General features: G+C 36.4%; 1 protein-coding gene across 2 annotated transcripts; it reads right to left on the reverse strand.

Annotated features, from left to right (window-relative positions):
- Positions 1 to 6,761: 6,761 nt before the first annotated feature.
- On the reverse strand, positions 6,762 to 10,786 carry LOC110940257 (dehydrogenase/reductase SDR family member 12). Of its 2 annotated transcripts, none has more exons than XM_022181807.2 (9): positions 10,544 to 10,786; positions 10,344 to 10,405; positions 9,152 to 9,271; positions 8,884 to 9,064; positions 8,468 to 8,517; positions 8,223 to 8,331; positions 8,070 to 8,126; positions 7,159 to 7,280; positions 6,762 to 7,056 (listed from the first exon to the last, which is right to left on the reverse strand). In XM_022181807.2, exons 1-9 carry the CDS (start codon positions 10,622 to 10,624, stop codon positions 6,858 to 6,860), a joined length of 981 nt encoding a protein of 326 aa, XP_022037499.1. In that variant the 5' UTR covers positions 10,625 to 10,786; the 3' UTR covers positions 6,762 to 6,857. The 2 variants fall into 2 exon arrangements, with proteins under 2 accessions (XP_022037499.1, XP_022037498.1); XM_022181806.2 differs by having other exon boundaries at positions 8,223 to 8,373; positions 10,544 to 10,780.
- Positions 10,787 to 18,260: the final 7,474 nt, after the last annotated feature.

Consider the following 18,260-nt stretch of genomic DNA (forward strand, 5'->3'; position numbering starts at 1 on the left):
AGATTTGATGATTGTCCAGATTTATGTGGATGACATCATTTTTGGAAGCACATGTAATAAAATGTGTGAAGAGTTCAGGAAACTCATGACAGCTGAGTTTGAAATGAGTGCAATGGGTGAACTCCAGTGCTTTCTTGGTCTCCAAGTAAGGCAGCTGCAAAATGGTACTTTCATCCATCAAGGAAAATATGCCAAAGAAATTTTAAAGAAATTTGATATGGATGATTGTAAGCCATGTAGTACACCCATTGCAACCAATAAATTGGTCATGTCTGAAGAAAAGGATGATTTGGTGATCAGACCTTATATAGAAGCATGATTGGGTCCTTATTGTACCTAACTGCATCTAGACCAGATATTATGTTTGCAACATGTGTCTGTGCAAGATCCCAATCAGCCCCTAGAAAGTCAAACCTTATTGCTGTAAAATGGATATTCAGATACCTCAAAGGTGCTCCCACACTTGGTATCTGGTATACAGCATACAACTGATGGTAAAATTGAGCTTTCAGGTTTCTTAGATAGTGACTTTGCTGGATGTGATAAAACAAGGAAGTCCACTTCAGGAGGGTGCCAATTTCTAGGCAATTGCTTAGTATCTTGGCAAAGCAAAAAGCAAGCAACTGTTTCCACATCCACTGCTGAGACAGAATATATAGCTGCTGCAAGCTGTACAGCCCAACTGCTCTGGCTTCAAAATCAATTACTGGATTTTGGTATCACTGCCTTGAAGACACCACTCATGTTGGACAGCCAGGCAACAGAAAATATAATCAAAAATCCAGTTTCCCACTCAACCACCAAACACATCGACATCAGACATCACTTTGTGAGGGATTGCTATGAAAAAGGTTTGATTTCTCTGCATCATGTTCCAACTAAGGATCAGCTAGCAGATGTGCTAACCAACGCATTAGACACATCCACCTTTGAAAGCTTGATCTCTAGGATTGGTTTGCTAAACATGGAATAACAGGCAAAATCTTGTTTTTCTGTGAATAAAAGCATTAAAATGTTTTCAGAAAATCAAAAATCCATCCTTAAAAATAGCTAAAAATGAATTTTTCATTAAAATCCTAAAAGTCTGCCATAACCACTGATGGGTTCAAAAGTCTGCTCTACTTCAAAAGTCTGTCCACTGCTAAAAGTCATCCACTGTTCTCCATTACCATTACAACTACTGTCTTCACCAGTTGTTTTCACAAAAAGTACTGTTCAAAAGTACTGTCCTTCTTTCACCAGGGGATGGCATGCGGACAGTACATAGTGGTCAGACCTTTTGTAACCGCTGCCACGTCAGCATTTCACTTTTCCTCCATAAAACCCCCTTTTCAAAACCCAAACAGGGTTTCACTGTCGAATTGAATTCTAAAAATTCTCTTCTCAAAGCAGTTTCCATCACATTTCATCAAATTTCTTCACAATCTCATTTTCGATCCTCATCTTCAAAATGACAAAATCAAAATCCTCCGCAAAATCGTCTAAAGGGGCTTCTCAAAAGGCTACCTCCATAGAAATCCCACACAAATCGTCTCATAATCTTCTGGGTCTTCTCACAAAACCAGGCAACATCGACACATTTGATTCCATCCTCGATATGCTCAATGCATCAAAGTACAAAACTTTGTTAACCGTTGATGCACCCATTTACCTGCAAACTCAGAGAGAGTTTTGGAAAAATTGTACCCTTGAAACACAAGGAGAAGATGTCATAGCCATTAACTCTACTCTGCAGAAGAAAGCAGTCCGAATCACACCGCAATCCATATCAGAAGTCTTTCAGCTCGATGATCAGGAAGGTAAACTTTCTTTCCCTAAAAACGAGTTAAAAATTGACTTCATTGAGCGAGGGTATGCAGACACAATGATAAAGAGGGATACCTTACAAAAAGGTTTCTTCCCTTCTGCAACACGATTTTTATTCCATACCCTCCTCATGTGTGTTTCAAATAAAACCACTTCTTTTAATGAAATACCAATGAAGATTCAAAACCTGGGATATGCTATACTTCAAGAAGAAAATTTCAATTATTCCCAGGTAATCTTCAATGATTTGGTTAAAAATGTTGAAACCAAATCATTTTTACTGTTTCCAAGATTTTTAAGTTATTATTTTGAGAAAAAATTCAGTAAAAATGATATTGTGGTAATAAACCAAGGTAAATCTTTTCAGATAAACAACTTAACTGCTGAAACATTTACAAGAATGTCAACACCTTGCAAAACACAAGCAGAGGTGCCTGAGCAGACTTTAGCAGCAAACACTGCTCCTCAGGTATCTGCTGCTGAGCCCACTGCTCAAGGTGATCAAGGTAGCCAAACAACTGCCTTGAAACCCACACCTAAAATCACCAAAATGCCACAGAAAAAGAAAAATCAAAAACCCCCCAAACCCATCAAAAAGGCAACTCTGGAGGATGAGATACCAGAGCAACTGCCTGTGACAGCACAAAAGTCACAACAAACCATTGCTGCTACTTCCTCACAGCAGTTGGTAAAAATATCTCAAACCCTAGCCGAAACTCCTCCTGTCTCTTCACAAAAAGAACAGGTTGTACAACAAGGGTCACCACATCATGATGCTCTAGAAGCACTCATTTCTATCATCCACAGCCCAATACCCGGGGCAATTTCGCTTTCTAAACCTACCTTCACATCCCCAATTCCCCCAAACACCAAACTACTATTGGATGCAATTGATTTGAACCTAGCACAAACCAGTCCTTCTCACTCACCTGTTCATGAGAAAATACCTCAACATGAGACTGGGCTTGATGTATCAATCTTTGCTAACCCACCAACACAACCTGAGGAGGTTACACCCCTTGAGTTACAAGTAACTCTTGGTGGTATTCCAAGTGAAGCAGCCACTACAAGTGTTGAACCTACAGGTTTACACTTGGACAGTGGTTACATCAATAAGACTTCTTTGGAGGCAATTCCTTCCATAACACCTCTATTATCTGCTAGTGAGTTTGTATTAACCACTGGTTCCATCAAAAGATTATCAAGTGCTGAAGGAAGAAGACCCCTGTACCAAGAAAAAGGGGCATTAGTGGTTGATGTTAGGAGTACACTCCCTATCTCAACCTCTGATACAACCACTGCTAGTGGGAAATCAGATGATCCCATTAAATTGGGTGATGATTTAAAGTACCAGGAATTGACGGAACGAGTTGAAAAACTGGATACATCTGTTGTAGAAATCAAAGAAATGCTGCAACAGTTGTTAACAGTTCAAATGGTACCATCCACTGCTGTTCCACCTCAAGCACCTGCTCCACCACCAGCAGATGTTACAAATGAGCTCTGGAATCTTTTTCAACCATTTCTCCACCAACAACACCAGATGGCTGAGCAGCAGCATGAAAAACATGTTCAAAAGCTCAAAAATACAATGGAGACTAGGTTCAAGGATACAAAAGATGACATCAAGGCCCATCTGTTGGCAACCACTGGCACTGCTCCTCCAACAGTTCTGTTTATTGATGAAATCCTCACAGATAATGCCAAAAAGGGGGAGAAAATTAAGGAGTGGACAAGGAAAGGGATTCATAATGGGTTGTATCTTGATCCAGAAAAGGATGCAATGCTCAGAAACATACCCTTGCCAGATGGAAGCAAAAAGGTTGATGTTACCCAAAATGCACTTGATGAAGGTGTCATAAGTGTAAAAAGGGATAGAGCGGCAAAGGATTTATCAAGGTGGAATGAGGAGAAGAGAGCTTTCATGAAGCTGAATACGCAGGGTTGTTCTGGTGAAAAGGATGATCAAAATCCTGTTCCAAAAAGAAATCTTACTAGAAAAGTAAGGAAACCCAAGTCCACACCATCCAGTCTTCCAAAGCATACTCCAAACCCACCATCCAAAAGCCACCAACATCAAACCTCCATCCAAACAGTTGCTGAAACTCCTGCTGTATCAACATCTGCTGGTACCTCAGTTGTTACAACAACTGCTCTCACTTCAACACACACCACTCCAACACACACCACTACCACTGCCTTACCACCACCAAAAACAATATCTCCACCATCAGTTCCTGCCTTAAAGCAGAAGACAACAGATGTTAAAACATCTATTGTAATGACAACAGTGGTTGAAACACCAGTTGTTTCAACAACTATTAGTCAGTCACAAACCACTGCCATTCAAACCACCTCCACTGTTCCACCCAAAACATCATCTGCCTCTCCTAAAATAAAAAGGAGAAGGGTTATCATATCAGATGATGATTCTCCATCACCACCACCAACAGCTTCAAAATCCCAAGCACTTGTCACAGTTTCAAAACCCATTCCTCTCTCTTCAACTCAAATTCAAAAGCCATTACCTCCTGCAGGTGTTGTGTTTCCTTTAGAACTCATAGCAGTTAGAGATGAAATCAAATCTTTCTACTATGAGGATAACCCTGCCAAAAGGAGCTTGCCCTCAGTTAGAGGATATCCCAGGCCAAACAACATTGATGAATATTTAGAAATCAAAGCCAAGCAAGCAGAGGATATCGCTAACAAAAACAAACAAGGGAAAGCTGATAGAGAATTTCAGCAAAACTATCAGTTTCTTCTTACACAGGTCAGATCAATGGAACAATTTGCCAAAAATGTTAGTCAACAAATTTCTGAAAGGGCAGATGAGACCCTAAGAAAAGACTACATTGAAAATATCATGACCTACAAGAAATACAAGGGGGAGAAACACATGTACAAAAACTGGACCATTCCTGAGCTTGAAAAAGAAGTAGCCAGGATTCATGAAATGATCAAAGATAATGTCCAGCAGACTCCTCCTGAAAAACTCAAACAGTTTGAAGCTAACAAAGACTTAGAGTTGAAGAGAATGAAAGAGGAGCTGATAGTTGCTGAATATGGGTCAAGGAATTTTGTGTCAAAGTGGGGAGAAGCGAGGGTCAGGGCCACCTATCAAAGGTGGGAGGAACTTAGGAAGAAAGATCCAACAGCTCCACAAAAACCTGACTACTCCAAAGCAGAGGTCTCAAAACGACCACCAAAGCTGCAAGCCAAAAGAACCACTGCTCCTACTGGTGCTGCCATCTACAAAAGAAGGAGTCAAAACCAGTTGGGTGCTGAAACAGTTCAAGATCTAATTGCTGGAAATGCCATTGTAAAAAAGGGCATTATGTTAATGATGAAAGAAGAATCTGAACTGGAACAATCTGCAAGTACTGCTCAGCCAGTCATGAATAGGCCAGCATCTCCAAATACCTCTTCAAATAAAAATCTCCCAAGAAACCCATCAGGCTCAAAAGTACTAAAGTGGAAAACTGATAAACAGACCCACATATTGACTATGTTCAGGTCTGATGGCGAAGTGAAGAAACTAACAAGGGAACAAGCTCTTGGCCTGAGTGTTGAAGATTTGCAGGATCTCCTTGATCTTCCACTTAGCAGGGATGATGATGATACAGATGCCTTAACCTTTGAATTGCAACTCAAAGGGCAAATAAGGGAACTGCTGATGAGGCAATAAAGATCTACAATAATGAAGAGTTTTGGCATTATCTGTTCTAGGGGGAGATTGTTGGGATTGAACCCTACCAAAGGAACAGATAATGAAAGCCAAAACTGGATCAGAGCAGTGGATCCAGAATAAGCAGATGTTTAGTTGCAAGTCTCTCCCCTTGGAAGTGGTTTCAACATCTGCTGACCTCCTATCTGCTGATCATGCAAACTGCTGGCCTACAACTGCTGATCAAGTCAAAGTCTGATTGAAGAACTAAAGCTCTGCTGCTCAATCTACTGCCATGGTTCAAGCACTGCTGATCATGACAAGTACTGCTGGGTTCACCGCAGTAGAAGGATGCAGCAGCAGTTTATGCTTACTTTATGTATTGAAATGTAATATCAGTAGTTATCATAGCAGTGTTTGTATAGATCAGAGGTTAGAGTTTGTTAGGAGGTTAGATGTCACTTTCATGGTGACGTCAGCTTAGATGCTCAGTGGTTTGCAAATGCCTATAAATAGAACAGTACTCTGTACTGTTCTGTTTAGCTCATTCACCATCTTCTTCCTGCACGAACAAACACTGAGCTCGGGCTGAGGGGGAGTTTGCGAATCATACATGCATTGTAATCAGAGTTTAAAAATAAATTTAATCATTTGATTCTGTATTGAAAATGTATGATTGAAAGCATTTCTTCTGTTTGATTGTGAAAAGTTTGCTTCCATTTAAATTCTGCTGCACTACTCTTTCATTTGTTCATCTAAATTCAAACACAAATCACAATCAATCCAAACTCAGATCCTAACAAATTTTTTTGTTGTTATTTTGCATAAGCGCGATGGTTTATCAAAGATAAAAACTAAAGACAACTGTCTAAACCACGTGTATGTATATAATCATGTAAGATTAAATATATTACTATTGTAATATTTAATCTTGTAGCCATTATAATCATTTATATTATATAGATCAGAATATATTAATAACCTATTAATAATTAGTTGGTAATTGTTGATTGACCATATTACCAACTAATTGGGTTTCCTCATAAGTAGATTATTAGAGAGATAAAGGGTTAGACATATATACAAACCTAATACTCATAACATCAATCGGCGCTCTCTCCCTAATCGAAGCCTCCTTAGTTTCGGTTCATCACCATCATAATCTTACACCCTAAGGAGGAACCAAATCATCCTGACAAGAATGTCGAACTCAATGGCTGCATCACTGATTGGATTCTCTGCTGGTCTGTCTGCTGTAACAGGTATGTTATTTATGTTTTCCATTATGTATAAACAGAACTGATCAACAAATCAAACATTAAACACTTATACAATTGTTGATGTTCCCATATAAGCTGGTAGATCAGATACATTATTCTTGAAAATTTTACATGAAAGAGTTAAGGGTATCTACAATGGAATCTATAGCAGCATGGGAACTTTTGGTTGCGCCCAACGGTAAATGTTTTGGGACTTCGGCTCTGTCAAAGTAAAAGCCACCGGAAACTAGCTTTTCTTTCGGTTGTAGAGCTAACCAAATAACAGTATCCGCACCTTCCTCACTCGTCCTTAGTTTCCCTTCAAGTCTGAAATAACAATCACACCAAAATGAGAGAACTATATATTCTTACAAAGGTAAATGCTGATTTAGAGATTTTGTGCTGACTAGGCGGAAAGGCAAGACGTACGATTTTGAAAAACTAGGCAGACTCGTGGCTACTCCAGGTGTTGCAGCCCATCCAGGGTGCATCACGTAGAACCCGATTCCTTTGTCACCATACTTTTCTGCCCATTTTTCTGTCAATGCCACCTACAACAACACAAATATGTTCAATTGAAACCATGAACCACTGGAACACTTCAGATAAAATCACTCTATTCAAAGATTCAGATATACTATTTCAGTCAGTAATATCATTTTGTACTTATAACTAAAGCATTAACTAATTTCTGTTGGATTATAAACTTAAATTCTTTATATTATTTATAAACACATCGTATGTATCGAGCCGGGGGTCTCACCGGAAGCAGCCTCTCTATTCCTATGGGGTAGAGGTAAGGCTGTCTACATCTTAACCTCCTCAGACCCTACCTTAGCTTTGCTATTGGTGGGATTTACTAAGTATGATGACGATAAACATATCGTATGTATGTATCAGTTTATGTATTAGTTGTAATCGTAACATAGGATTAAATTGATGGTTATGTTGGACGGGTATTAAACGGTGGGTATCCAAAACCGGTACAAACAGTTTTTGGCGCCAAACCAAACACAACCGTCGTTCATAACCGTTGATGTATGTAATATATAAACACAATGTCGGACATATTTGGAATTCACCAAGATATCGACAATTTCATTCGTTGTTATCCAAATTAAGTTATATCCGTGTTTGTATTATTCTGTGGTTTGTGTTCGATATCCCAACAACTTAAACCAAAAAAAAAGTGTATGTGGGTCAAACCGAACAGTTTTTGATCAGTCACACACCTTCCCGTCCCACCCAACTTGCCACCTCTAGTTGACACTTTCCGCATTATATTTTTCATGTGAAAAAGAATATTAATATCATCGAGACCAGACATGAAGATAAGATACCTGTACCCGTTTGTTGCGAGCATACTGCTCGACTCCACTAAATTCGCCACTCGTAAACTGTATATTAGAATGAATTCATCAGTCTACAGAAGTGGGTCCTACAAAATGAAAAAAAAAAAGAATATAAAAGGAACCTAAATAATGTCTATGAACCTGCAAGTCTGTGGTCAAGGGAGCTGTATACATTCCACCCGAAGCTACTGTAATAACACGGGCATCAGGTTGAGATTTCTCTAGCAATGGAAGCATTAGCTCTGTCATGCTATAAGTCCCTAGTACATTCACCGCAAAATTCATTTCGTATCTGTTTTTTTTTAAATGGGAAAAAAAGGAAATAATATTGTCAAAAAGTGGCCATAAAGCGTGCAGTGCTCGTAAAAGGGAAAAAGAATGGATACCCTTCGGATGTCGTCACTCTCGTGTTCTCAAGTACGCCAGCATTGTTAACCTATAAAAGACAAGGGTTCTGAATAAATATATAACCCAAACCAAAAAATGTATACAGAAAAAAAAAAATAAAAAAAAAACAAAACAGCATTGGTTACTGGGCAATTTACAACTAATGCCTTTAGTCCCTCAACTTTTGGTTGTTTACAATTTTGTCCTAAAGTTAGATCTGTGAACATTTTATATGTCCCTTTATCTGAACTATTTTTAAGAGAATAACAAAGTTTGTAGTCTAAAGGTAATCCATTTGACTCTAGAAAGTCAAATGTGGACTCCTAAAAAGTCACACGTTGACTCTAGTGACTTGATCTTCTTGTGTGCAAATAGTAAATACACAAATTCGAAACATGAAAAGGCGGTTGGTTACCAGCACATGAACAGGAATATCCTTTTCCTTAAATCTTGAAGTAAACGACTTGATATCATGGACAGAAGAAAGATCGCAGACCTCCAAGTGAACATTTTGGTTATTGGTGCTCGACTGAATTTTAGAGACCGCATCTTCTCCCCTTCCCTTGTTTCGACAAACCATATATACCGTTGCTCCTCTGGTATCATATCCAAAGCAATAAAAACGAAACATTTTATTTTTTGTCATTAAGAAAAAAGACAACTTTTTGAATAAGATAAAACACCTTGATGCAAGACCGTGCGCAGTGGCATAACCGATTCCAGAATTAGCTCCGGTTACCACGCAATTTTTTCCATCTATTCGTCTAGCCATATCTTCTGGATTGAAATTCTTGGAGTGTTCCCTGGAAATATATGTGTCAAGAGACAAATTCAAGATACATGCTGCATCAATAATTTAACTTTAAAACACTAATTTGAAGGGGGTTATAAACATAACTCATGTTCATGATAACTGAGCATGGATTATAGATTATTGGTCATACTTTGAATCGAAGAACATGGCTCCGTCAACTTTCCAATGTATATTTTAAGGGTGTGAATTTTTGACCCAACACGAACCTAACACAAAATTCACGGATTTGGATTGTCTTAAATTAGTTTGAGTCAGTTTCGGGTTGAACCCACAACATGTTTAGCTAAACAGGTCGTGTTCATGTCAATCTGGCGGGTTTGCGGGTGGACCCTTTTAACCCATTTATTTATATTTAAAAAAATGTGTTTATGCATAACTCAAAATATTTGGGTATTTTTTTATTCAAAATTTCAAATATTTAAAAGTCTAAAACAAATTGGCAAACTTTAAATGTAATTGCTTAAAAAATAAAAATAATATGCAAATTCATAACTTAAAAGTATTTATAAGGAAAGATAATTAAACAATTTATTTTTTTCGGGTCAAAAAGGTCGTGTTTGTGTCCACCAGCAACTACATATGTCATGTTTGGGTTTATGCAATCATGTGTGTGACATGATTTTCGAGTTACAACCCTAATATTTGGGTTATAAGCAAAAATAAAAGTTACACACAATTTGCCCTAATTTTTAATTTAGTCACATAATGTTTGACCGTTGAGAATCACCAATAAAAGGTACAACTTTGCGGCGACTGGAGACTAACGACGTTAGGGTTCTGTTAGTCAGGGTCCATTGGTGGCCTATGTCAATAGTTGGGCCTATCAGTAATTAATTTTGAAGTTGGGACTGTTGACAGCAAATGGTGAATAGTTGGAATTATTAAAATCCATATTACTCTAAATGCATCATTTGTACATAAATAAAAAGTTAATTAGCAATTATCCTTGTTTATATAATTCAAATTCATAAATAATAAGCAGAAAAAAAACTTATGAATATCAATACTCAAATGACAACAAACTAAACAAAAATCAAAACCCCAATTCACCATACACTCACAAGAATCCAGATTTGGTGAAATTGAGGTACCCATAAGCCCCAAAAGCAGTTGATCTCCATGCCTGCATCAAATCAAATCAAATGCAAAAAAAAAAAAAAAAAAAAAAATCAAGAAAATAAAAGCCATCAAACAATTTCATCCACAATGCAAAACTGATGAAAATTTTACAATAAACAAGAAACTGGGGATGGAATCTGACCTTGAGGAGGAACATTGCAAGTGATTGAAGTGAAATTCGAATGTGAATTCGCAGAGTAGCTTTTGGTGCCGACGATTGCATTAGCTCCTAGATTCTTGGGGTATAGATGGATTGAACGTATAAGAATAATTAATGTTTGTTTGAGAAAGTGCTTGTAGTTGAATTTTGCTACGAACACCTTCATTTTACCACACATTTTTTTATTAGTTGAATATTCTGTGTACCCAATACCGGTATTCATGATGGTATGTTTTGGATTAGACTTCTGAGTTGAATAACAAACTCCATGAGTTAGATAGTTGGGTTTTCCAACAACAACAAAGACATTTCACTGGACTCCATGAAGCCCAATGGACCCTATAATAACGCCCATTTAGAGTTATAATAAAAAGACTAGAGGGTGTTGTATCGTGCGCTCTTCTAGCCAACTTAGTAGGTTTGGCGCCCCTCCCCAATAACTAGCGCTAAACGGCTCTTTTTGGTCGACCCCATTCAATTGTACGGTTTGACAATGGTAATATTTAAAAAAAGTACTTTTATTTTTAAATATTCACACTATATATATTCTAATGCTTTTACTCAAATATCATTTCTACCATCTATTCTCCATAACTCTTATACATACTATCAAATTCACACAATGTTTCTCAACAATCAAAACGCATGGGGACCCCAACAATCCGTTTTGGGGTAATTTAGCAAACAACGATCAAGAAGAACGATACCGAAGAGACCCCAACAACTTTGTAGTTTTAATCTTTTATTTATTTTATTGAAATTATGTTTTTTTTTAATTTTGTTTTAAATAAAAATTGTATATAAATTAAAAAAAATATAAAATAAACAAAATGAATAATTAGGTAATCATGATAAAGGCTTTAAACTATTGTATGCAAGTTAAAGGGAGTGGCGTTAAAGCCCCCTATGTGACATGGAGCTTACGTGACGTTGATGGGGCGTGATAAAGCCCCTAGGGGCTTTATACCACACCCACTAGGCTAAAAGAAAAATAATTAGATGGTTGTCTAGGATCGAAGCACGACCTTCTCAATAGATAACGTGTTTAGAAAAAAAAGGATTTATAGATAAACCGATAACGTGTTTAGACAAAAAATATCAGAGATAAAGCGTTAAGACTAAAAATAAAAAATACTTTTTTTTTTAAATTGAGAAAACTATACCAATAGCGTACTTAAATTAAAGAGAACGGATGTTGTAACATCCGCCAAAAACGAGTCCTAGAAAAACTAATTCGTTACAACTCGAATCCTAATCGAAATAAACGAAAATACGAATTTCTTAATTTTATTTATCATTTAATTATCGTTGTGTATTAATTTAATCAACCTAATTATTTCGAAATTTAAAATATTAATTTTTATAGGGATCTCGGTTAGTCCTGTTAGAAATTATAAAAGAAAAACCTTAAATGAAGTTATAATAGAAGTTAAAAGGGTTAGGAAAGTCAAGGGGCCAAACTGCAAATAATGAAAACGTTGTAATTACAGAAATAAAAAAAGGTGACCCGAGTGGGATTCGAACCCGGGTCCCCTCATTGATCGTGTAACATAGGGGTCGGGTCGGGTTCGCAGGTTGGCGGGTTCAACCCGACTCGAACCTGAAAATTTTACACAAACCCGAACCCGAAAATCATATCATACATATGAACCCGAACACGACCCGAAATTTCGTGGGCTAACCCGAACACGACCCGTTCAACCCGAATTTTTAATTTTTTTTTCTGAAATTAATATATTAAAATTAAAATTTACTTAAGAAACACAAATGTATATAATAATATCATATTTAAATTGTAAAATCTAAGTTAATTTCTTTTAATAAGTTATAATCATGGCATAAAATACACACCCCTTTTAATTTATGACATAAAATATATTGTAAAAAAATATAATATAGTATAAATGTGTTAAATAGGTCAACCCGCCAACCTGACCAGCTTGACCCGAACCCGACCCATTAACCTAAACAGGTTCGCGGGTTCAACCTGAAACTGACCCGAACCCGTTTATACTAAACCTTAACCCGCGAATTCCGTGTTAGGTTCGTGTCGGGTTTTCGGGCCGTGTTAGAAATTCACACCCCTAGTGTAACACATAAACCAACTGAGCTGCAGACTTAATGTCCTGTATGAGGCTTGAACCCGGTACCCTTCACATGGCAAACACCCTATTGACCACCTCGACTGTCTTGCTTCTTGTGTTATTGCCCTACGCGTTTTCCTTATAACATCACATTACCCTAAAAACTTAAAGCACAAAGTCGGTGGCCTCGCCACCGACCAAACACGTTTTAGTCATACACGTTGTGCCACACTCCATCAGTTGCTTTTCAAAAGTTAACCCTTGAAGTTCCTTTTGTATGCTACCTTTTACCCTCTCAGCAATGTCTCTCTCAGCAATGTCTATATGTTAACACGTGTCTGTCAACGTGTCTTGCTCTGGTCTTGCCTTTGTTCAAATTACAACAACAAAAACCTAAAAACACAAGATTTACAAAAACATCAAACGTAAACATAATCAAGTTGAAAAAGAAATCATTGTATTTCACTAACCATGTAATGAAGTCGACAAACGAGCAATACAAAACAAGGTGCAAGATGGTTATGCGTAGTTTTTGAGTCTCGCCAGAAAAGACTCGACCATGGCCAGTGAACACAGTTTCACCTTGAAACCTTAGCCGCCACAGACCGGGCCGAGAAAACTACATTCAACGGTAGATCGGGACTGTAGTCACCTTAAACAACCGAAAATAGCCTTCCTGGTAGCCTATATAAACCCACATGTCGTTATCGTCTTCATTGGTCCTTCAAACAATCACAACCGTTGTTGTTTAAGAGATGTTTTACGTCACGGGTGGTCACGGAAAACTCTGAACCCACGAGAGCCATCGCCTACAAACAATGGCTTCGTCACCGCGATATGTATGTGAATAAAAAAGAGGGCTGGTTGGCCTGCGAGAGAATCGAGATGGTTGTGGTGGTGGCGGGTGACGGTGGCAGATGTGGAAATGGAGGGGTGGATGTCTGGGTGAACGGTTTAGAGAGAGACGAACTCGACCATAGAAAAGAACAATCGTCACTTGATATCGGTCGGGATTCAGCACTCCGGCGACAATCGTTGAAGATACCGGCTGGGAATAGAAAATAACTAGATAGAGACGAAAAGTCTTTTCTTCACTATACAATTTTATTACTTGAAAATACTTGATATTTTTATTTTACATTTACGATTATTACTTGAAAAATACTTGATGATATTTTTATATTATATTTACGAATTGATGTTTTAAACATTTGGTATTTGTTTTATGTTTAAATTATACCTGATTAGTGAGTGTGAACGAAGGTGAATTCTTTTTTAGTGGATTATCCAAATTGTCATGGAGGATATAACAAAGCCAACTATAAAATTGAATTTCTCATCATCAATCGTAACCATTGACAATAAAATGATGTATTAAATCATGTATTAAACACTGTTTAAATCATCTGGTATTATATCCGCTCAAACTGGCCCGAACAATTAGCCAGTAAAATGACCGGTTTCATGTCATTGTCCGATTCTATAAACATTAGTTTTCGGTTGCTATACCGAGTGTAAGTAACGTAACACTTTTGTAAAGAAATGAAAATGCGGAGACTTAGCTTTCGTGAAGAAACGAAACAGAGTTTCACTTTTACCCCCTAGGCTACTACTTTATTTTATTGCCCCGAATTTTCAAAAGTGACAATTATGGCCCTTAAGCTATTACTCCATTTTACAAATTAACGCCTAAGTATCCCTATAAAATATAAATTAACGTTTCGACCTATTTTTTTCGGAAACGAATCAAGTGAAATATAATACGTTTTCATGCTTATTTTTACATACGTTTTGATGTATGAGTTACTGTACGTTTTGACGTCGCTAGGTCTTGAGGCAAATGTAGGGTGCTGTAGTGGTTAGTAGGAAACCCACTAAACTAACCAACCCGGTTTCGATTTCGTTTCTTTTATATTCGATTTATTTTACTTTTTGGTCTAACAGATATGTCACATTGTGTTATTTTGGATACGTCAAAACATGTGTTTTTATATTGTTGACGCATTACATAATGTTTGGACTAATCAATTTGATGTTTGCGATGTACCCGCGCCGCAACGCGCGCGAACCTCATAACTAGTTCAAACTTAAAACTCTCCATCCTCTACAACCAAAATGCGACCAGTACCAATGCAACCCGAGCTGACATTATACTTTCTTTCATGTCTTGTATGTTTTGAAATTCGAAGAGAACAAATGTGTGCCATACATCGCTTCATAAATCATCATAAATAAGCAAATTAGAAACAAATTTAAAGCCCCATTAAACACTCTGAAAGGGTTTCCATCATTTTCATAAAATTAGATCACAATTTCTACACCATTCGAAACCACTGCAAAAATCAAGTAAAACACCATAGAAAATTTCATGTTTCAATAACCACACAACCCGGATTAAATCAAATAAGTTTCTAGGGCTCGTAACTTCAACCGACGATTCTCCTTCAATTTTTATCTAATTCAGGTGATTCCAAAGCCTAATCTCGTCTATTTATCCTGCTTTACAAAAACCCTCTATCCATTTCTGTGATAGAGAGCATACCAATTCATTTGATGCCATGCTAGATTAGGGTTCTTGAACTTTTAAAATTGGGGATTTTGACTTTAGAAACATGTTATTGCTTGTGATTGTGTTAGATTAGATTGTAGAAATTTTGGTGATTATTGGACACCATAATGGATATTGTCACTAATTAATCATGTTATATATATTATAGGAAAATCTTGTTAAAATACAAATTTTACAAAATATTATATAACAAATATAAATTCTGATTTTTCAGAAAAAAAAAGAAATTATGAAAGTTTCAAAATAAATATCTAATTATCTTGTCATAAAAGGATTTATTAGATTATAAAACCTAATATAACCTTTTTACAAATCTAACTTTTTTAGATATAAAAGCAAGATAATTAAAATTGTCTAGTTATAAACCGAAAGATGAATACTTATAATTTGTTCAACATTTCTATATAAACCGTTTTGTGAATCTATAAAATACGCATCCTCTAAAATGGTTAAAATCATCTAGTTAGTAAAATGAAGTAGATGGCTAAATATTATATATAGATTGAATGTTCACAAGAAGGACATAGAACTTATATTTGGTGTTATTATTTTGTAGACAAAGTCCATCAAATATACATTGTTTCACTTTATTCGGACATGTTGTGGAGTTATAGAAATAATAATTCGGACATGTATAATTGGTTAGTAATATTGTCGAATATCCATCAGTAAAATACAAGTTTTACTAAAATATTAATATCAAGGATATCATCATTTAACACAGTTGTTCTTTTATTTAAAAATATGAAATTTATAGAGGTGTTAATATATAATATTATCACTAATCAGAGATGCTTTGATTAAATTATATAATTCATTTTAAATATATATAATTTCATTAACGGCAAATTGGGATCACTGACGGACCACTAGAGTATCATCCGATCGTGCCACCAGCGGACGCATCCGATCATATCCATCTCCACTAGACATAATGTCTATACACCAATTAAGGAGGAAACCCAATGAATATGGGAAAACCCCACATTGTGGGAATCGAACCCGAAACCTATTGGTCCCAAATCCTTATCCCTACCTTAAGATGCCACTAAGCTATAAAGCCATGGGCAAATATATATAGTTTTAGATTGCTTAACTAATTAAACTTGGCTTAAACTTTTAGAAAGAGTATTTATAAAATCAATGACATATGTTTTTTTTTTTACAAAATTAATTTAATTAACAAAAACTAATTAAAAACTATGTTGTATTATAAATTTGTTAAAAAAAAACTAATTTCTACAAACATTATTCATAGAAATGTGATTAAAATCATTTAAAAAAATTGTCCTTTATGTTGATACTAGATTACAAGCTATGTCTTTTATTTTCAAAAATTACAAAAAAAAAAAAAACATACTCGATGTTTGCAAACCCTTGCACGTTATGTCCTTTAGCCCTAACTCAGCTAGTTTTCATGGTTAAACTTGACCAAATGGACCCTACATGCGGGTATTTTGGTCATTTTACCCATTTATTTAAAGAAATTCAATAAATATTTTATTAAAAAAACAAATAAAACCCGCCCACCCAACCTTACTCTTTCTATCTCTAAAAATGCATCCTTCATTCTTTCTCTCCTAGCCATCACCACCACCACTACAACCACCGCCACACAACAACAACCATCACCACCCAACCACGACCACTACAACCACTACCATGTAACCACCACCTACTCTCACTGACCATGACAACCAACCTACACCCCCCAAAACCACCAGAAAATCCACCTTTCAAACACACCAGCTGATTCCGGTCATTATGCTTTCGCTGCTGACCACCAAACAACCGCATCTCAAACCCACCACCGCCAAACAACCACATCTCAAACCCACCACCCTGTCACCTATTAGCTAACCCTCGTAATCGTAATCATTACATTAATCCTCTGGTTCATAATTACACTAATCCACTAGTTCATCTTTCAAGTCATGTATCATGGCGTTAGGTTTTCGACAACGAAAACTGAAGTATGATTCGGAGGTTACTGATGGTTTTTTCAAAATTGTTTTGAAGTTGAGGTTGAAGATTAGGTTTATAGTTTGGTGGATGAAAACAACTAAACTTAAACCTAAATTTGATTGTGATTTGGAGGTTTCATTGAGTTTTAAAGGTTGGGTGTCTTCTGAGAAGTTTAACTAGACAAAGTAAGATTTTGATTGTTTTTGAGGTTTTGATATTGGATATGAGTATGTGATGCTAGTGATTTCATTGAGCAATCTACGGAGAGATGAGGGTGGGGTAGGGGTGGTGCTTGGTGGTGATGTGTGGTATTGGGTAGAGGATAAGAGAGGAAGAGAGAACATATAAATATGGGTTAGAGAGGAAAAACATTTTTTCCCTCACGTGGGGGCCACATGACCTGAATTAATGGTGAAAATAAACAAGGTTTAGGGTAAAGGACGTGACGTGCAAGAGTTTGCAAACATTGAGTACGCTTTTATACATTTTTTGAAAATAAAGGACACAGTTTGCAATTTAGTGTCAAAATAAACACGTTTCTTTAATTACTCCTTAAATAATATAGTTAATTTAAAAATAAACAAACATCAAATTTATAAATAATATTAAAAATAAAAAGTAAAATTGAATCATTGGATAAGGAGAGGAGTTTGACAAATGCTCTCTAGAAACCATAAAGGTTTGGCGGCTTGTAGTGAGTAGGTATGGAAATGGTTGGATGAATCACTATCGAACTTGTGTTAAATGGAATGATACGAATGATGTCCCTTCACATTGACTTGGCACTTAACGGTTTTGAAAGATAGCCAAAAGTCGGTTTTGACAGATAGCCAAAAGTAATTTTGTTCGGAAAACTTTAAAGGTTTTCCGGATTTAGAGTAAATTACATAATTGGTCCTATGAGGTTTTAATAAAATTTTGTATTTGATGTTTAGCTTTTTAATAGTAAATGATTACTATCTTATAGAGTAAAATTCACGAATAGTCCATGTGGTTTGTCAAAATAACATCTTTAGGCCCTAACTTTTCAAAATTACATTCATGCTCCCTGTGGTTTGCTCGGTTGTTACTCGGATAGTCC

The sequence above is a fragment of the Helianthus annuus genome, chromosome 4 (assembly GCF_002127325.2).
Source record: "Helianthus annuus cultivar XRQ/B chromosome 4, HanXRQr2.0-SUNRISE, whole genome shotgun sequence".
NCBI lineage: Eukaryota > Viridiplantae > Streptophyta > Magnoliopsida > Asterales > Asteraceae > Helianthus > Helianthus annuus.